The sequence below is a fragment of the Pectinophora gossypiella genome, chromosome 10 (assembly GCF_024362695.1).
Source record: "Pectinophora gossypiella chromosome 10, ilPecGoss1.1, whole genome shotgun sequence".
Lineage (NCBI taxonomy): Eukaryota > Metazoa > Arthropoda > Insecta > Lepidoptera > Gelechiidae > Pectinophora > Pectinophora gossypiella.
This window is the reverse complement of record NC_065413.1, coordinates 10,692,134-10,712,956: the sequence shown is the minus strand read 5'-3', so window position 1 is coordinate 10,712,956 and position 20,823 is coordinate 10,692,134. Positions and strand designations below refer to the sequence as shown.

The following is a 20,823-nucleotide window of genomic DNA, read 5'->3' as shown; positions in this document are numbered from 1 at the left end:
TCAGCAATTACAATGGAATCCCTAAATCAGGCGAGTTGACCATAAATTAGATCGTTGAAATTCAAAAACAGTAGGAGACGGTAGCGCAAGTTGAGCCTTTTGTTCATAGCGGCGTCAGCAAAACAGAAGGTGAGCTCCTTTGTACTCGAGTTGTAAATTTTATGAAAAGTGAAATTCCTTTTGAATGCCCGTTCGGCCCATAAATAATCCCGGAACAGAAGGAAGGGCATTGTTTCTGGCACTTATTGTCTCTCGTCAATGCGCACGTGGGGCGAAAGTGTTTTTGCAAATTTGCGAATAAATGTCCTGCTACCTGTACTAAATTGTGCAAACTAATCGTATTTGACTAAAAGAATTTGGTTTCACTTTCATTATTGTAAAATTTACTTCGAAGGTGTATTTTTTTGTCTGTTTTTAGTAATCCCTAGCAGCTTATTATTATGCTTACTGAAAGTGACACTTACCGAATTGACTCCGCATCCAAGGGTAGAGTGGACTAGGCAGCGACGCGTTGGTGTTCGGCGGAGGTTGCTGAGGAGGAGGTTGCTGCGCGTGCATGGACTGCTGGTGCATGGGGGGCATCTGTGTCTGATGCTGCATGTCGTCCACCGGGTACATGAGGTGCTGCTGGTGTGGGGGCACGCCGTGCTGCACCATGTGCTGCTGCGGGTGCATATGGTGCGGCATCTGCTGCGCCTGTTCGAGCGGCGGGCTGCCCGGCACGCCACCTGCCGTCGCTGCCGCCGCCTGTAACTTACACGACGTGTACACCGCAGGCGCAGGGGGCTGGTGACCATTAGGACCGTATCCGTCCGACTTCGGACCCATGTGCCCCATCTGGGACGGACTGTCGGGCCGATAGCCATTCTGTTCCATTTGCTGATAATAACCCAATCGGTCGTAAGGTGGAAACCTAGGGTATGGCATTCCTGGCGCCGGCTGCGCTGGATAGTGGTGCTGTGCGGGCCTGAGCTGCTGGTCGCAGCCCTCCATCTCATGCCCTTGCTGCGGCACCGCGCCGTAGTGCGCATGCGCCTGCTGGTGTTCATGCCCTCCTCCGTTCCTCATGTCCGGCATGTATGCGTTGGAGAAATATGTCATGCTGTCGCAATTGTTGGCGCTCATCGCGGGCCCACAGCCCGCGTGGCTCGCGTCCGTATCTTCCGTCGCAGATACTCGGCCGCTCGGGCCGACACTACCACCGTTTGGTCACCACACAAACACTTCGGATTCCATTCACTACACGACAGCGATCGGTCTCACTGGCGTTTCACGCGGTGCCAACGGACGGTGTCTCTTCATCGGTTCCTCGGCGAATCTGAAAAGGAAAGGTTAACGCACTTAGTCATTGATCTATAATTAAATTATTTTTCGAATGGTCAGGTGTTAAGAGGCGGCCATCGATCGGTCGAATGTTTGTTTTGGCTCGCGAACAGTTGCGCCGGAGTCATACCGCTCCGCCGTCGACCTCGCGGTCGTTACTAACAGACTGACACATGTCCTAAGGTTGGGACACACACGAAGTCATAAAATCTCATATGTTCCAAGTAAAACGCCTATTAGCGACAACCTGTCTGCGATACAAGCCCCCGTGTGCCGCAGATAACTAACCGACATTTCTCAGTGTGAGCTAAGTTCGAATTCCGTCTTTGTCTGGTCGGTGGAAGGTGGTCCTCAAAACTGAGACAGGCAGATGAAATAATGTCACGTCTCAAGTCAACATGTGGCTGACCCGCCGTCATATCCTCGACATTTCCCAGCAGTTGATGGAGCATGAGTGACAACCGCGCCGCGGCCCGGCGACATAACTTTACACGGACGTTAATTTGTTTGTCGGGGGACATGCGACACCGAAATCTCCGCGTTATCATAAGATCTCACTGAACTGGTTCTAAAGTAGAAAATTTATAACGAACTTAATATGACAGCTACTAGAATTTACCAAGAAGGAAAAAAATCAATTACGACGATAAGAACCCAGAGAATTTCGCATTTAGATAAGATCGACGTGCATGCAGTGATGTTTGTTCATAGCATGTTTGCTCGTATGAGGAGTTGTTATTTTACGAATAATCTAGGTATTTAGAGTTCTAGAACGTCGTTCAAAAGTTAGTTCGGAACATTTTGGACATGGTTTATTAAAATTATGTTCAAGATAAAAAATGTACAGAGGTTGAGTGGAGCCGCCCCTCAGCCGCAAGTTATTTAAAACGCAAAAGCTTAAGGTTCATTAGCGACAGTTAATGATGGCGGCTTCAGACAATATGCTGCTGATTTTACAGATGTGACTATTTGTTATGTAAGACTGACTTGAGAAAACATAAGCGCGTGTGATCTTTACTTTGGACATAATCCTTTTGTCCCTTTCAGAATATTGACAGAACACCAACATTTTGGATATATTTTTTTTGTATGTAACAATTTACAGTTTACACAAATTTCAAACAGTCAAACACAAGGAAGTGATAAAATTTATAATTAGTTATATCCAGCCTTTCTAAATGCTATGTACATTTACAAGTACAATCGTAGGAACAACAATTGGAGGTCTACATAACTTAAAAATTTGCATGCTGAGGGATGGACAATTTAAATTTACGATTTCGCCGCCCCCTACGCGAGGCGACCCTCGCATTTTTTTAATTTTCAATTTCCATTTGCATTCCGACAACTAGATGTCCATATAGCTACAGACGAGATGAGAAGTGATTTATGAAGTGGAAAATACCCTTTTTGGAATTCAACACGGTGAAATTAAAACGTTTAGTGCGTTTCGGGGCTATGAATTTCAATTTTGTTGTCAAGGACCGATTTTATATCGCGTGTGTGCGTTAGAAATTTAGATTTTATATACGTTAGGTTATATTATGTTTCTGTCGTCCAGTATCGTCCCAAGCACCAATGCTTTTAGTAAGGGTGACTCAACAACTTGTCCCAAAAAAACACCTAAAGTCAGAACACGCTAGCAAAACAAAATCGCTATCATAGCTACATTTTTAATCTGCGTCACAATCGTAACGAGCTAATGGTCTAGCCCACAATTACGGTCAAGATAACCATCGGAGGCACAACGTGGTTCAAGGAACATGTCTTTAAGACCGCCGAGGAAATTAACAGTCTCACGTGCTTTTGATAATTTGATAACCGAGTATATACTGGACGTGATTTATTGAGTCCAGAACTGGTTTTGTGAGTCACTCGGGTCTTATGCCCCGTTCCCATGCCCCCACCAGAGTGGGGTTACGGGTTCTAAGTAAGGTAAGGTTAATTACTTGGTGTGAAATTTCTTATAGACGGGTTATCTTGCACGCTACTTTCACGGAAGTCGTCTGAAGTGTCTCAAGTTCTGGTAAGCTTGTCATTATATTGTGGCATTTACTACTTTTTGGTTTTATCTTTACTAAGATGATAGTTTCCTCAAGTAGACTTTTGTAGCTATCCCGACTGGAATGAGAGGCTCAGTAGTCATGAGAAAATGTATTTGTGTTGGTTTGCCAGCCTTACATTTTTAAATTCTTGTTACTCTTTCATCGTCGACATCATAGGCCTCTTACGTCTTTTTTAGATGATTTTTGACATTGTCGTGAATTGATGCACTTTTTTCCATGACTCTTTCATACTATCATAATTATTATGCGTGGGTTTCAATAATATATTAACGTTCAGAAGTGCCCAAAATATATGTACTTAATTCAGTTCTTTGTTATAAAATCGATAAATATTCTAACATTACTTTATCATTTTAAATAGCTGCCATCAAACGTAGAAACAGTGAAAATATATTCGTTGAATTGTTCTACGTCGTGTTTTAGGTATAATGTGGTATAAATCAAACAAAAATATAGTGGGGTATAGGCTGGTAGACTAGAGACCAAATTAAAAAGAAAATTAATAACATTTTGCGTGCGACACTCTCGGGTTGTTAATCTTGCGACGATCAAAGGGTATATTTTGGGAAAATTCCCGACGCCTGTATTTATCATTTCCACTATTTGTCAATTAGAGTACTATTGTGGGATCACAAAGTGTTTTTGATTTATACATACTGTATCGGATCTACACAGAGTAGTGAAGAAAACAAACTCTATTTTATAGTTTCACGCTTTACTAAAGTGAAAATCTTAAAGTAGTTTTTATTAAGTCATAAATTACTATAATAGCATATTTTATTTTATATTACTTCGGCAGCGGGAATGAGAAGTTTAAAATTTGTATTGTGAGAGGATCTTTATGTCATAATTTGTGAGAACAACCCATCGTTAATTAATTAATATTACATGTCATCAATCATTATTTTAATCGACTATAAAATATTCTTACTGTCCGTTAGTACTTGTAGTATGTACCAATTTCAATAAGTTTGATGTCCAACCTAACCTAGCTCAACTCATAGCTTTTACCCAATCATTATTCATAAAAACGATGACTTAATAAGATTATAATATCATTTGGATTAAATTTTAATATATACAGGACCACCCGGATCAAGTGCGCCATTTTAAAATTTCGCGGTGTCGTCCTCAAAAGGTGCGTCTTACTTTTGACGGTAACATCCATTATGAACCACAGTAACATTAATCTGTGCCCGGCGCTTCTGATCTCATTCGTTTGTAGTTATATTATTACCTTCTTATAATTAGAGAACGCCTCATTAACTAATTGATTCTATTTCGTTAATAGCGTAGTGTAGAGTTCCAGTGTTCTGTCAGATTCTTGTTAGACTGGGCAAAATAAACAAGGACGATTTTAGGATTAATTAATTAATTACTTTTGGATATTAAGTTTGTTCACCACCTAACTAACCAACAATATAATGCTTTTTACATTCTGTCATAACCATGTAGTAATCGGAAATATACCTATCATTACCGGTTACGGCAGAAGCTTTTTCCTAACGCCTTTCTTATATAGTTCTTCGATTTATGCTGACAGATGAAAAGTGTAGATAATTATTTTACATTTAGAGTGATTCTTATTTTTACAGGTAGACTAAACGCTTGCCACCGCTTGCTTGAGGAGCTCGGTGGCGCAGCGGTAAACGCGCTCGGTCTGCGATTGTTGAAGTTAAGCAATATGATGGGTGACCACAAAAAAAAAGTTTTCATCTCGAGCTCCTCCGTGCTTCGGAAGGCACGTTAAGCCGTTGGTCCCGGCTGCATTAGCAGTCGTTAATAACCACCAATCAGCACTGGGCCCGCGTGTTGGTTTAAGATCTCCCTATCCATCTATAGGGAAGGCCCGTGCCCCAGCAGTGGGGACGTTAATGGGCTGATGATGATGAAACGCTTCCCAAATTAAAAGTCAGATGATAAAACTGGAAAATTACGTAAATGGAAGGTGAACCTGAAATGGGAAGGAGTGAAGACATGTGATAGGGAAGTTTGATCCCTGTCGAGAAAAGCTTGAAATGATGGAGATTATTTTTTGTGTGAATATATTTGCAGCTCAAACTTTTTTCACAAAAGCGTAATTCCTATTGTTGTCAGGAAAAAAATCTTGACTTTATATAAAAATATTTAGTCTCATCCAAAAACACGAGAGCGCTCCCAAAATTTAAACAAAATGGTCTCCCCAACGCGACATTATGAGGACCTCTATTGAAAAACAGGTGGGGAGTTTTTCATAATCAAAAAGTGGGCTTGCGAACTGCTCTCTGGAGTAAATCCTTGCGCCGCTAAGCGTGCCCTGAGTGAAATGCGATGTTCACGCTAATTACCCAGCCAACTTCTAAATTTAATCAGACAAGTTGTGTAATTTCGCCGTGGGTTCATAATTTTTCATGAGGGGCGCTCGTACGGCTGTTTACAACGTTGACAGGCCGGCGTTGATGCATTTGACTTGTCCAAAGTTTTGGGATGTCTTCGCGAATGTCAAGCTGTTTTGGGAAGGCGGTGGAAAGCCTTGTTGGGATATTATGTGCTAGTTTGTTGTTAGCGAGTAATTTATTACACTTTAAGTACGTGGGGTAATTTACTTTAGGCTTAGTACTTATTCTTCAATGTAAAAACCTAAAAGCATGTAGCGAAAATCTTCTCCTGTTATGTGGGTTGTGAGGTGAATAACCAACCTCATCAACCCGGAACAAAATAATGCATAAAATGTGATTTAAATGCAATAATGAGTTTTTTGTACTGTATTGTAAAAAAAGCAAAGTATAAAATATAGCGAAAATGTATGTACCTATAAGATTAGAAACGTTAAGAGATAATAATGTGATTCATTTAGCTTTAAATAGATCTAAATAAACGAAGAAAACATTCATCGACATAAAATCCCTTGTTTAAGAATATAACTGTCAACAGAATTTTTCATCAAAACGTCTCTTTTGATAATAAAATAATCTTTATTTTGCAGGATATCCATTACGACAAACATCGAAGGAAGTAATACGTTATAACAAGTGATGGGACGATATTTTCGGTACTCGTTTTTATGTATAGCAATGAAAAGGAAGTTATGACATCTCAAGATATTGTGGATATAAGTGACAGAGCTTTTCGTTACTCGTACTTTTCTTGGTAAATACTTATCCATAAAGCTGTTTTTCAGTATTTAACTTATTGGTAATATATAAAGTGACTTTGTTTCTCTCTCGTGTGGGTTGTAAGATCACCGAGGGACCTCGTCAATCCTGGTGTCAAAAATCTGAATCAGAACCTACAAAAGTAGTTAAAATAGTAGCTGGAACCCACTGATGATTTATAAACACAGTTGGCTCGACGATACGGCTCATCACCTATCACGTTGGTCTAACAGAAAGCTCAGATGTAGCATGGGTGCCTACTTCAGTTTATTTTGCCATGGACCTCGGACAAACACAATTGGGAATATTATTTGTAAACAAAATTTAAGTTTGCTGACGTCGATTATTCTAAATTCTGTATTTACTGTATAGTAAATACAGAATTTAGAATTTTTTTAGAATTTTAAGTTGCAGAAATATTTTCAGGGGTGCAGCGCGATGGAGTAAAGGGGAATCTAACTTTGTACTAAGGAAAAAAATATTCTAAAGAAAACTAAACCGAAAAGCAAAAATTTTGGTATATAACGTTTTATTTCTAACCATCCTTCAACCTACTTGTGTGGTCAATAGGTAAATCACTATTATCAAGTAAGTATGAATAATTAAGCCTTTTGAAACATTAATTATCTTTATCGTTTGACGTTTGCTGATACCCTGGCCCTTTGAAACGGGCCCGAGAATGTCAAACATTTTGATTGCGTTGCTACGTAATTGATTGCTCTGGCTCTGATTACCAGATTCCTCAAACTACCTGGATTGCTGTGTATGTTGTACGTAACTATATAATAGGTACCTGGCAGTTTATGGCTGTCTGGTAAATAGGTATTCTGGGAAGGCAATATAAAGGAAAAAGTGTATGAATCTTGAGTAGATTTGAAAGCTTAATCTCATTCAGGCTGAGGCTGCTTTTAATCAGTTTTTTACACATTTTGGGTCATAAATTAGACACTTTGATTTATATTATATTTAAGTTACTTTTTCGCAATCGGAAATTAAACATACGTAGATAATAAATTAGCGGAAGTCAAGAGGGAAACCACTGCCTTATTTTTCACTAAAAAAGTAGCATGGAGAATGCTACACCGACAAGAGCATGGCTCTTAAATTAGTGATTATGATGAGATAATAAATACCTACAAAACATCAAGAATAAAAAAAATATATTTAATAAATCATTTATTAACACATTTATGACAGATGGCATACATAATATTAATAACATAGAATCACGCCTGCACCCATTCCTTGCCGTGGGCGAGTATATTGTACTTAAGCGGGCACATAATCCTGGAAACTACGTGATATCAATTATACCTATTATCCAAACATGTATCATTTAATAATAATTAATAACATTACTGAGTAGCTCGGTGGCGCAGCGGTAAACGCGCTCGGTCTGCGATTGTTGAAGTTAAGCAACTTTCGCAAAGGCCGGTCATAGGATGGGTGACCACAAAAAAAAAGTTTTCATCTCGAGCTCCTCCGTGCTTCGGAAGGCACGTTAAGCCGTTGGTCCCGGCTGCATTAGCAGTCGTTAATAACGTGTGCGTTACCCCAACAAGAAAGTATCTCCTAGAGTTATATGAGTAGAACGTATAGTTGGTGCCTTATCTGCTGTAAATGTGCCCCCACATAAAAAATGTGTGCCCCCTGTCGTTTCGAAAAAAAATCGAAAAAACGATTCTTGCTGGGGTAACGTTTTTCTAGCAGGAAAATTCTAAACGAATGATCGGAGAGAGAAAAACTGTGCATGGCCAGATAGCTTATATGTGTGCCAAAATGTGCCCCCAAAAATAAAATCTGTGCCCCTTCAGATTTTCGAGATATTGCATTTCCTGCTGGAGTAACGTTTTGATGAATAGTATATCTCTAAAACCATTGCATGTGCCCCTGTAGAATAAACATACGCGAGTAGCTCTTAATGTGTGCCCCTTTGTGCCCCAATTAGATTTTAGAAAATATTTATAGTTTTCAAGTTATCGCTGTTTTATGAAAACCCGAAAAAACATCGCAGCGCCTAAATGAGACAAGGCATAACTTCGCTGAAAACTGTATTCGGTCTTTCTTGACGCTAATAATAACCATACAAAGTTTCAAAAATGTTCATGCATGCGTTTTTGAATAATCTTGCTAAAAGTAAAAACGATGGTGTCATAACTTTGACGGCAAAATACAAGGAACTGGCACAATCCCAGATGTGTAGGTGTAAACCAAAATCTTGTGCCTTTAGTCAAAAATATATGGTGAAAATATTGAGCTTCAAATGTTACGCATTAAGTAAATATAAACAAAAAACCAAAATATGTAAACAACGGCTGGTTATCCGACCAAATCTGAATGACTACTAAAAAGCGACGTATTCATACTTAACGAGGACCTTCTTTATTGGACGTATTATACCTAAGCTGTTGTCCTTACAGTCGCGTTCAAAAGTTTTGAGGGCTAATTAAAAAATATATTAAATGCACCTTGTGACTATATAAATGAAACAGCTTGTTGATGTGGAAATTATTATTTTTATTCCCTTAGTTTTAATTCTTAAAGTAATTATTGCATCAAATCACAGATCAAATTTCCTACCTATAAATATTATAAATTATTTGCACGTTGTGTAGTAATTTGGAGGTTTCGAATAAATGCTAAATTTGATCATTAAACCTGCATTTTAGCTCCCTGCCGGACCCTGCTCAATTTGAGCAGTAGCACATAGTTTTAACTCTGCTTTACAATAAATGTGACTTACATTAGTATAAAAATACAGGTATGTCACAAAACAGTTTGGTCACGATTTTGAGCATGTTAGTCACATGTACATTTTATTTGAAAATGGCTCTTATAAATGTACTTAATCATGTGTAAGGTCATAGAAACAGCTATTAAAATATAATCCAATAACAACTTTATTTTATTAGTTATTACTTTTCTACTTCAGTGTACTCAGGCACAACACGTGTGAACCGGTTAGTGAGTAAAGTAAAGAAGGTCATCGATATGTATGAATCCGTCGCTTTTTAGTAGTCATTCAGATTTGGTCGGATAACCAGCCGTTGTTTACATATTTTGGTTTTTTGTTTATATTTACTTAATGCGTAACATTTGAAGCTCAATATTTTCACCATATATTTTTGACTAAAGGCACAAGATTTTGGTTTACACCTACACATCTGGGATTGTGCCAGTTCCTTGTATTTTGCCGTCAAAGTTATGACACCATCGTTTTTACTTTTAGCAAGATTATTCAAAAACGCATGCATGAACATTTTTGAAACTTTGTATGGTTATTATTAGCGTCAAGAAAGACCGAATACAGTTTTCAGCGAAGTTATGCCTTGTCTCATTTAGGCGCTGCGATGTTTTTTCGGGTTTTCATAAAACCGCGATAACTTGAAAACTATAAATATTTTCTAAAATCTAATTGGGGCACAAAGGGGCACACATTAAGAGCTACTCGCGTATGTTTATTCTACAGGGGCACATGCAATGGTTTTAGAGATATACTATTCATCAAAACGTTACTCCAGCAGGAAATGCAATATCTCGAAAATCTGAAGGGGCACAGATTTTATTTTTGGGGGCACATTTTGGCACACATATAAGCTATCTGGCCATGCACAGTTTTTCTCTCTCCGATCATTCGTTTAGAATTTTCCTGCTAGAAAAGCGTTACCCCAGCAAGAATCGTTTTTTCGATTTTTTTTCGAAACGACAGGGGGCACACATTTTTTATGTGAGGGCACATTTACAGCAGATAAGGCACCAACTATACGTTCTACTCATATAACTCTAGGAGATACTTTCTTGTTGGGGTAACGCACACGTTAATAACCACCAATCCGCACTGGGCCCGCGTGATGGTTTAAGGCCCGATCTCCCTATCCATCCATAGGGAAGGCCCGTGCCCCAGCTGTGGGGACGTTTATGGTTGATGATGATGAACATTACTGCAAATTCCTTCTTTGATATACTAAACTTGAAATTATGATACATCAAACCATCACAAATGTAAATAAAATCTAATATTTTAATTCACAGTGGCACATGCTGTATAAGTAGGTAATAACTCAATAATTCATAATGTAAATTTTGTATTCAATAAGCAAAATTTTAATCAATTACATTGAAATATAAACTTCTATGAATCTTCAATTGATTGATAGGTCTCATTGAAAAGTTCGATAGAGCAAAAACTATGCCAGTCTAAGTTGCATGTCATGGCAAATAAAGTATGAAAATAGAATATTAATAGCTAGTTATTACGTACACTGTAGTGTTAATATTCATTACCAGGTGTTAAAATTCAATTAAATTGATAATTATTCGTGTAAAAAACGTATTTGGAGTCAGGCGAAGAGACGAGAACAGGGCTGGTTTGAGAAACACCTATATTATGGCCCCGATTCCTGCAGACACCTCCTTATTTTAAGTTATACCCGTCATTTTCTTATTTACCGAAAAAGAAAGGGACGGATGATTGACAACCCGGGCGAATAAAATAGGCATCTCGCTCGTTATGCAATCCGTTTAACGTGTGCTTTTATCAACTTAATTCTGTCTGGTTATGTTCCAATATAAAATTTTGGAAGGGTTTTTTAAATTTCTGCCTAAAATTGACGAGTGTTCCAAAATTTTATGCCATTCCCGTTCCTTTTCTTTTCGGCGGATAGGAAAATGACAGATACTTAAAATATACTTAGATGGTGCAAACCGGAATCAACACTTATACAGGTATATTTTTAGATGTGAAAAAAGGAATTTTTTGGAGTTAAAGGTCCTATAAAAATAATATTTTATATCAACTATACATATTACTTAAGCTTTAACATTAATGTCCCTATTGGATATTTTTATAACAGTACCTAAATTAACTTAAATGTACCTACAACCCTTACTATGACGTATTTTAACGGAAGCGTTCTATATGTTTATTGTTTGACCCCGTTTAGTTATCTTGATATTATAAATACTAATTTTAATGCAATATTTGAATAATGATAAAGCATTAAAATAAATTGATAAATTTTAAGTGCAATGTTATTAACAGATTCCCCATACAAATAATTACACAATTATGATTTGCATCCAAATTTTTGTACAATCATCTACATTTGCCTGAATGATAAGATTTTTTTGTACATAATTTCAAGTGCTTTTACTTATGGACCAATTTCAGTTATAGTACACCACGTGCAAGGTAAGTAAGTACATTGTCTAGTTTATAACAATGTACTTAAAAAAAAAGAAGGCATAAATGGGGTGAAAAGTCACTGTTTTTAACAGGCCCCACAATCTGGTAATATCATAATATTCATAAATCGTATCTCCACGTTTTATTAGCTCTTAATACACCATACTATAATACGACTTCACAAACATTTCAAACCCTGATTCCATCTCTGACATACTGTCCGCGAGAATGTGTAGTACCAAAACGCGCCACCGCGGCGCTAGCGGTCGCATTATCACCGTTTAATTAACATTGCTATCATACCAGCTAATTGTTATATCGTGCAGACCTGATTTATAGCGAGATACTATGCCGACACCTTCGTAATTGCCACGCGTGATACCAACATTGCATACGATCAACAATGCGATGTTAGATGGTTTAGTAGTTGGAAGAAAATGTCTTATTTCGACATAATTTCGCCTTATGAGCAATATTTCTTATTTCGTAATTATAAATATTGTTAACCAGAAATTAATTAATTAATTATAAATATTGTTGTGTTGTTGTTATTGCAAGGGAAGTGTGTAAGTATCGAAGCAAATGGAATTTCATAGTCTCTGCTTACTTAAATATTCTGTAATATTCACCACATAAATTGTATTAAACATACTAATGACAAAACCTTCCTAACATTTCAATTACTTACTATAATATTTTAATTGTTTTATTTAATATTGTATAGCGACATCTCTGATTTAAATGCAGAACTTTTAAAATTAGCGCCATCTCTGATAATTACTACGAACTATCATCGAAGTCAGCGAACCTGTTCCCTGCGATGTGTCCAACTGGACCCGAAGAGCTTTTATAATCTTATAAGCTTTTTGTCTTTACACTCATTACGTATGAAATGTTGGTAAAATAGATTATTATTGAAACTATAAAGTAATTTCCTTGTGATTTTGTTGTTATTTAGAACCTAAGTTCGTTTTAAGAAGGTAGCAATTTTAATCTGTTGAGTGTAGTCGAGTAGGTACTATCTAACAATGTACTGAAGTGAATTATTGCTTTTATAAATAATTTTAGTGATAGCTCTGTGTACCGCTTTTCGAAACGGTGGCACGAACAAGCTGGGTACAGGGAAGAGAGGCCTTTGCCCTGCAGTGGCACATTGAGAAAATAATAATAATAGCTATGTTTGGAAAACGCGTGACTTATTCGTAGTGTCCGGGTTCGAATCTCGACTCCGGATCAAAACCACTGAATTCGACTTTGAGTTTGAAGTCATATTTGTATCATAGATTACTATTATTTATGAAATTATATTTTAGATTTGTGCCTGGTTAATGGCAATAGGCTCGCCTCCTATTAGGTACGTGGGGCTTAAACATAGGTTAATAGCGAGGTGTGGATGTTTATAGGTACTATAGGTACTGCCTACCCCTTTGGGGATACAAGCGTGATGCTATGTTATATTATCAATAATTTATATGATTGTATAGGATTAAATAAATTAAATTAGAAGTGTTTGTATTTACTTGATATTACAAATAAAATACATAAAGGTTCCCAAAAAGTAGTATTCACTTCGTTGATAGGTAGAACAAAATTAAATTAAAGTAGGTACAGGACCTGAAGTTGAAGATATGAGCGTGAAATCTCACGAATCAAACCAAATAAAGGCGAGTATTATTAAGCTATGGACATAACATTCGGAAAGCTAACCTTAAATACTCTCATGTACCCAGAAATTCAATCTTCAACTAAAAGGTTACATTGGAAGCAGCGGGGTCGACCGAAGTTTGATGAATGAGTTTCATCGCGGCCCGCCGGCCGGAAGCGCTCAGATACCGCGCGATGGCGGGCGCACGTAAATTAACTCTCCCGCCATGTCGCACTTCCGTTTAAATTTCTGTTCCAATTTCAATTCAAATATCGAATTCGTTTAGAATCACGGTGGATATGGTTATAAAAGATAACAAATATTAGTATGGGAAAAAATGTGCAAAATTATTTTCTTTTTCATTTACATTAAATGGTTCTATTGTCTATGTGGTCAGAGTGGGACCCAAAGTATCTAATAACATTATAGTAAATATGTCATAATATTTGGCTGTATGATACAGGTTATGTAGATGTATGTGTAATACTTAATTATTTAATAAAATTATTTAATTTAATTTACCCTACAATAATGAAGTAAATTAACATCGTAATAAAGTCACAAATAAGTTACTTAGGTAACACTGAAAAATATCCATAAATTATTTTATATAATATTAATAATTACTTCCAGATTAAAAACTCATAACTGTTTCGTAGTAATAATTCATCGGAAAATCTCCCTTAAGGTCATACCTTGCTAAATACCATCACGCACTATTAATTTAGACGCTGTCACGACTGATAAGGGTTAAGCTTTCAGATTATAGAATTTGAATTTTCACGTTTACATAGTCGTACTTATTTATACCTACGCATGTTGATAAACGACTAAATTCCCATAATATCTACCAGGGTGAACCCCGGCTGACCTAACCATACCCAACATGCGTTATCTATCATTATGCTGTTACACTTTTAGGATACGCGAAGAACCAAATAATGCACCTAGGTAGGTATATTAATGATAATGTGTGTATATTTTGATGTTGTAAGTGTATATGTTAACAGCCTCCGTGGTCTAGTGGTTAGAGCGTTAGGCTCACGATCTGGAGGTCCGGGTTCGATGCCCGATGGGGACATTGTCGAAATCCCTTTGTGAGACTGTCCTTTGTTTGGTAAGGACTTTTTAGGCTTGAATCACCTGATTGTCCGAAAAAGTAAGATGATTCCGTGCTTCGGAGGGCACGTTAAGCCGTTGGTCCCAGCTATTAGCCGTAAAAACACCTCCACCAACCCGCAGTGGAGCAGCGTGGTGGAGTATGCTCCATACCCCCTCCGGTTGATTGAGGGGAGGCCTGTGCCCAGCAGTGGGACGTATAAAGGCAGTTTATGTAAGTGTATATATGTGTGTCGTAGATTTTACGTATATAAACTTTTTTATTATTATTATTATTTATTATTAGGTAGGTAATAAACATGTTTGTCTAATAAACTGTCACCATGCAGCTCATCATAATCTATCTTAGAGCTTAGGGCGAATAGAAAAAGTTAATATCAATAATATTGATACCTAATAGTTCTGTCTACCCAGATAAGAATTACAAGTGTGATTTCATGTGTATATATAACTTATAATTCAGACTTTTTAGACTCTTTACTATGTCTAAGCACTCAGGTGAATTAAAAAAAAAGCTAAATAAAGAATCAAATAAATAATTCAACCGTTAAAAAAAAACACAATAAAAAAATTTATAAGTACAATTTTTACTACATGTATACACGTAGTAAAAGCTCTAATCAAAAATCAGCACCATCTGTTAAACTTTGGACGAACTAATATAAAAACTTGTTAACAACTTTTAAAACTGCCGCTAGTGACCTCTTGCGTTGAGTAGCTGAACTAACTTAAGTCCTTGACTTCTAGTTTGCATGTCGATGATACTCGATGACAGATGGCATTATAAGAAATTATAGTGGAAGTATTTTTTCTACTTTATATACTTTTTTTAATTAACTTGTTAATAAAAATGTAAACGAAGTAATGTTAATATGGTGTTTGATTTTATATTGGAGTAATCTTATTGGGATAGAAATTTCTCATTTGAAGTCTTATTGGCAATTAATTATTCAATAAAATGATTATGATCATAGTCGAATAAGAAAATGTTAGCATATGGTTCAATAGGTAACACCTGTGTACACTACAAAAACAGATGTGACCTTACAGTATTGACAATTTGGTGTCACTGTTTAAGCTTCTTATTACCTATCCACCTAATTGAGAACACTACTTAAATTCATCATCATTTATCTCATCATCAGCTCCCTAGTAGCGTTGTCCCGTTTTTCACAGGGTCCGCTTACCTAACCTGAAGATTTGACAAATCTGCTTTTTTCGCAGAAGCTACTGCCTCTCTGTCTTTTCAACTCGCGAAGGGAAAAACAGCCCAATACAGGTTAGGGTCACATAACTACGACACTTCTCGGGAATGTGGATTTCCTCATAATGTTTCCCTTCACCGCTAAGCACGTGATAATAATTTATGAGCCAAATATGAATTCGAAAACAAATTCGAAAATAATTGGCTTAGACATAGGTCTAAGCTGAGATTCGAACGTGCGACCTCAAAGTGAGAGTCAAGGGTTCTACCAACTGGGCTACCACGGTTCTTACGAGAGAATTAATATGTTTTAGAAATTAGTTCCTAATTGCATCTTACTAGTTACAATCCAATTAATATTGGATAGTACTGAATCCTAACATGTAATGATAAAGTAATTACTACATTATTAAAATCATTGTGGTAGGTAGGTTAGCGAATCTTTGAAAGTGGTATATCACGCCTTGTGGAACATGATAGACTTTATGTTATAGGCAAAACAGGTTCATCATGGGCATTTTAGTATCAAGCGAAATAATATCATAACTACCTATCTAGAGGTTTGTCTTTTGACGACGACTCGTGGTTTTATCTTGCGGTAGAGTCAATAGCATACACTCTATAATCTTTAGAAATAATAAAGATTGATGACCGTGGGTTGAAAGTAATTAAATAAAACGGACAATTTAATTACCAAAGTTTAAACGGAACAAAAATGTTTGCGCAATTCGGAACAAAAGCATCAAAACAATTCGGATTTTATCTGAATTCAAATTTGGAATTCCATCGGCCGAGGACGCCCGGCAGTAGGGATGTACCGCGTCGAGATTTTTTGCGCGGTTTTTTCGACGATATTATTATGAGAAAAAATGCGGAGTCGGTAGAGCGGAACGCGGGGTGGGGGCATGACGAGGGTTCCCCGTTTGATTGAAGCGGGAGGAGGGGGGCGGGGCGGTGACGTCACGCTCTCATAATAGGCCGTGCCGTGCAGTGATGGCCGCCGTTTATCAAGAACGAGTGTTAGTCTTGCACTTGGACTATATTTGAAGTCAGATAATGCTTCTGACTGTTGGTGGGCTCGGTGTGATAATTTAGATGTGCGATAGGAAGAGCTTTGAATTTACAATGTGCGGATAAGTTCTATTTATATACAATAAGTAATCAAAACAAATAACTACGCTATCGCCCATAGAATTTGATTTTAAATAGAGGTTTGTAAAATAATTGAATTAGTTTTTCCCTCCTCTACGCTTCAGAAAAAAATTGACTCTTTTTCAGTAAATAACTTATTTAATAACTTAGAACATTTTATTACCATTTAAGACCATTGTACTGTGTTCATGCAAATAAATGATCTATCTATCTAAATATGTTCATTTAAATATCTACGTGCATATTATTTGTAAATTTCTTCATAGCAAGAAAACAAAACTTCAAAGTTTAAAGGTATCATTGAAATAAAAAAAAAACAAAATTTCAAATATTTAAATGTTATTAATGAGGCGATAAATACCTGCCTACATATACAACTGCAATATATTTAACTGTACCATTAAAAAATTCGGAACTATGAAGAGAAAATGGCTGCCGTTTTCTATGTATTTTCTAAAGAAAAAAAGCGCCACGTGTATCACTCACCTCCTGCCATTTCTCAGTTCCAATCACAAGTCTAAAGACAAAGGCGGCGATTACGCGAATACGTAATTAGTGTTGTTTTCGCGTGATTGTGGGAGGAGCATATCGCGTGATACGGAGCAGTTAGCAGGGAACACCTAGCGAGCACATCACTACGCCTCGATATCGTCGGTTGGAGTTTCGGTTGAGACTTTTTTTATTGTTACCTACCTGTTACCGTTTGAATGGATTCGAGGATGTTAAGTCTATCGATGAGTTAGACGGATGCATAATTTTAAATAAAAAAAAACACGATGATAATGAAAAAATTTTGAAGAAATCAAAATTTTGCGCGAATATTTTTAAGATTAATATTTTGTAGGAATTTACGCCTTCCGGAAAAATAAGTGCAAAAAATTCAGACCATAATGTTTCTTTATACTTATTACAAAAATAGGAAAGGAGTCTTAATTCGAAATAGGATCGGAAAAAGTGGTGCAAAATGGAGAAGGAAACCTCTACCCAACAGTGGGATGATGCGGGGTGATTCATGATGGTGATAAGTATTAGTAGTAATTATGTATACCTAACGTAGTTGATAAGTAAGTAACTTACTCAAGAAAAATATTAGAATTTTATCATAATTATGTAAAAAAAAAATGTGATAGTACCGTATCATAGGGCATACTTACTTCGTCAAATTTGAAATATTCCTGTGATAAAATAGGAAACATATAGAGTTATTTTTCCATCAGATGGGAAAAATAAATGCTAAGGAGAGAGAGATCGAATAGAGTTTTTTTTATGAATTACATTCAGATATAAAATTATACACATAACAGCATACGCTACATAAACTCATGCCATTTGCTTCCCTTGCTTTCTCCACATTCTGCATCATACACCACCTACCACCACCACCTACACCACACCATTAACTACTAACTACTTACTAATGTAAGTACATAGTCGTTACATGAGTCATGTCAGGAGCCTTTGGCGACTCAATAGTAACCCTGACACCAGGGTTAATGAGGTTGGTACTCCACCTCACAACCCACACGTTAGAAGAAGAAGACCACCTACCTGGACTAGGTACCTATCTATTTATACTTATAGATATACCCTAATAGAAAAATAAAACAAGTTCTAACTATAGAAGTAAACACAATAAGCCATAATGTTCATATTAGTGTATTGACACAACTGTAGTAACACTGAAAGTGTAAATAAATGCGGTCCGAATGTTCATTGTCGCTCTTAATGTTACACTTGTCTTTATGAACCTAATAATTACGTTAAGAACTAATTTATTCATAGGTTTGAGCATCTTAGACAATGACATTTTCATTCCGAACACAAGTAAAGGTATTTTAATACCAAATCAATGACCTCCTATATTTCGAAAGTTTCTTTATAAAAAGTTTGTCTCTTTCTTATTAGATACACGATTCATTATATTTAGCTATCAAAAGGCTAAAATATAAAAGCGGCTTTATGTTTGTCTCTAGGTTTCTAAGATTCCTAAATAATCCATATTAAAAAAAGTATTACCAAAAGAATTCATAGTGTGTTTTACAACAGTGTGCCTAATCCAAAGAATGGTTCAAAAAATTACAGCAATCAAAGATCGTACTGATAAAAAAATATAAGCCAGTCCAAAATTAAAGATGAGAGTCGTTTCGACCGGGGGCGGGTTACTTTTAACCTATTATTATATACTCCCTCCTATTTTGTTTAATAACGTTACCATAATATAATTTCGCAAACACACATACGAGTAAGTACATACATAGGTACATAAACTCACAGTACCGCTAAAAAATCTAACAACCACTTTTGATACGAAGTCCTAAGACAGATATTATGGCATGGTAACAGGTGATCAGCTCAACACTCATAATAAGTAGGTATCTATTTATAGAATACGTATATATACAGCTGTATTTATATAGATGTATATATTTCCCTCCGATTCGTATATATTTGACACCTCCTAATTTTATTACAAGTTATACCCATCATTTTCGTATCCACCGAAAAAGAAATGACGGATAATTGGCAACTGTTAATATTATTAAAATGAATGAGTGGATGAATGAATAACCCGGGCAAATAAAAAAGGCATCTCGCTGATATGGAATCCGTTTGACGTGTGCTATCAACTTAATTCTGTCGGGTTAATGGCCAATATAAAATTATGGAAGGATTTTTTAAATGTCTGCCTAAAACTGACGATGTCCCATAAATTTTATGGCGGTTGATTACCTGTCCCTTTCCTTTTTGGCGGATAAGAAAATGACAAGTTTAACTTAAAATAAAATTAGTAATACCATCAATAGGTATTTCAAAACTATCGACTAACTTTTCCATTTATTCCCAACATCCTCAAAAATATTACTTATCAATAATAACTTGTGATCATAACAAACTACTTAAGTACACAAAATATCTGCATATTAAAAACAAGCGAATCTGTTGAAAGCTAATAATTATTACTAAGACATGCATAAAGAAAAATGACTCGAATTTATAAGTAATAGCCCAAACATACGTTAACATTGAAGACCATCTAATCTTAATCGTTGGCCGATAAAACTTCCTGCTACTTATAGCAAAGTGATCGATAACTACAGAAATCCAATCAGCATATCGTGGAGAAAAAATCTCATGATCTAATGAAGCTCTGGGAGGTATTTGGTTTGCATTTCGGGGGGTCACAACACAGTTACTTACCAGTAAGTAAGGTAAGATTACTTAGGTAAGATTTTATAAAAACTGTAATATAATATGTTTTTTTTAAATAATAAAAAAACCTTTATAAAAATTTCAAATTGTACATTATAAATTAAATATAATCTATGATAGTTTTGATATTTCAATTACAGAGAGAACCAATCAATCAATCAATAATACTTTATTGCACAACGACATATACAAAGGACATAAACATACGAATAAAAACTTAAGTACAACAGGCGGCCTTATTGCTAAATAGTAATTTCTGCCAGGCAACCTTAGGGTGAAAGAAGTTAATGCATTGGAGCACGGACTGGTGCAATAAACATATAATGATACGAACAAAAATAAGAAAATAGTAATAATAAAATAATAAATAATACATTTCTATGTAAATACATACATACATACACACACATATATATACATACATACAAATAGCCTATACAATATAATAATAATACATATAAGGAGAATAAGAAAAACACTTCCAAGTTATGCCTGCAAGAAAAGCGCCTTCACTCAGAGAGAATATTTTTTAATATTTAGAAGTATTTTAGTAAAAAAATAAATAAATAAACAAAATAAAAAAGAAAGAGAGGAGGCCTATACCTAGCAGTGGATGGATGCAGGTTGAGTAGATAGATAGATTTTAGGAAAATATAAATGTACCCACTTAAAATCATATGAAACTCTGTTATAATATTTCTACCTGGTAGTCCTGGTACCTATGAAAACTGTGTTAAATTTCGCGTATAAATATGAATGTCAATATTTGGCTCGAGATGCACGCA

At 36.2% G+C, this 20,823-nt stretch overlaps 1 protein-coding gene across 3 annotated transcripts in view; it reads right to left on the bottom strand.

Moving 5' to 3' along the window:
- The window catches only part of LOC126370114 (homeotic protein antennapedia-like), a 188,259-nt gene that overhangs the window by 15,462 nt on the left and 151,974 nt on the right, over window positions 1–20,823 (bottom strand). For all 3 annotated transcript variants that reach the window (XM_050014854.1, XM_050014853.1, XM_050014851.1), the window contains one exon: window positions 465–1,318. In XM_050014854.1, coding sequence (XP_049870811.1) covers window positions 465–1,125 — 661 coding nt within the window. In that variant the 5' untranslated portion in view covers window positions 1,126–1,318. The remainder of the gene's footprint in view (window positions 1–464; window positions 1,319–20,823) is intronic.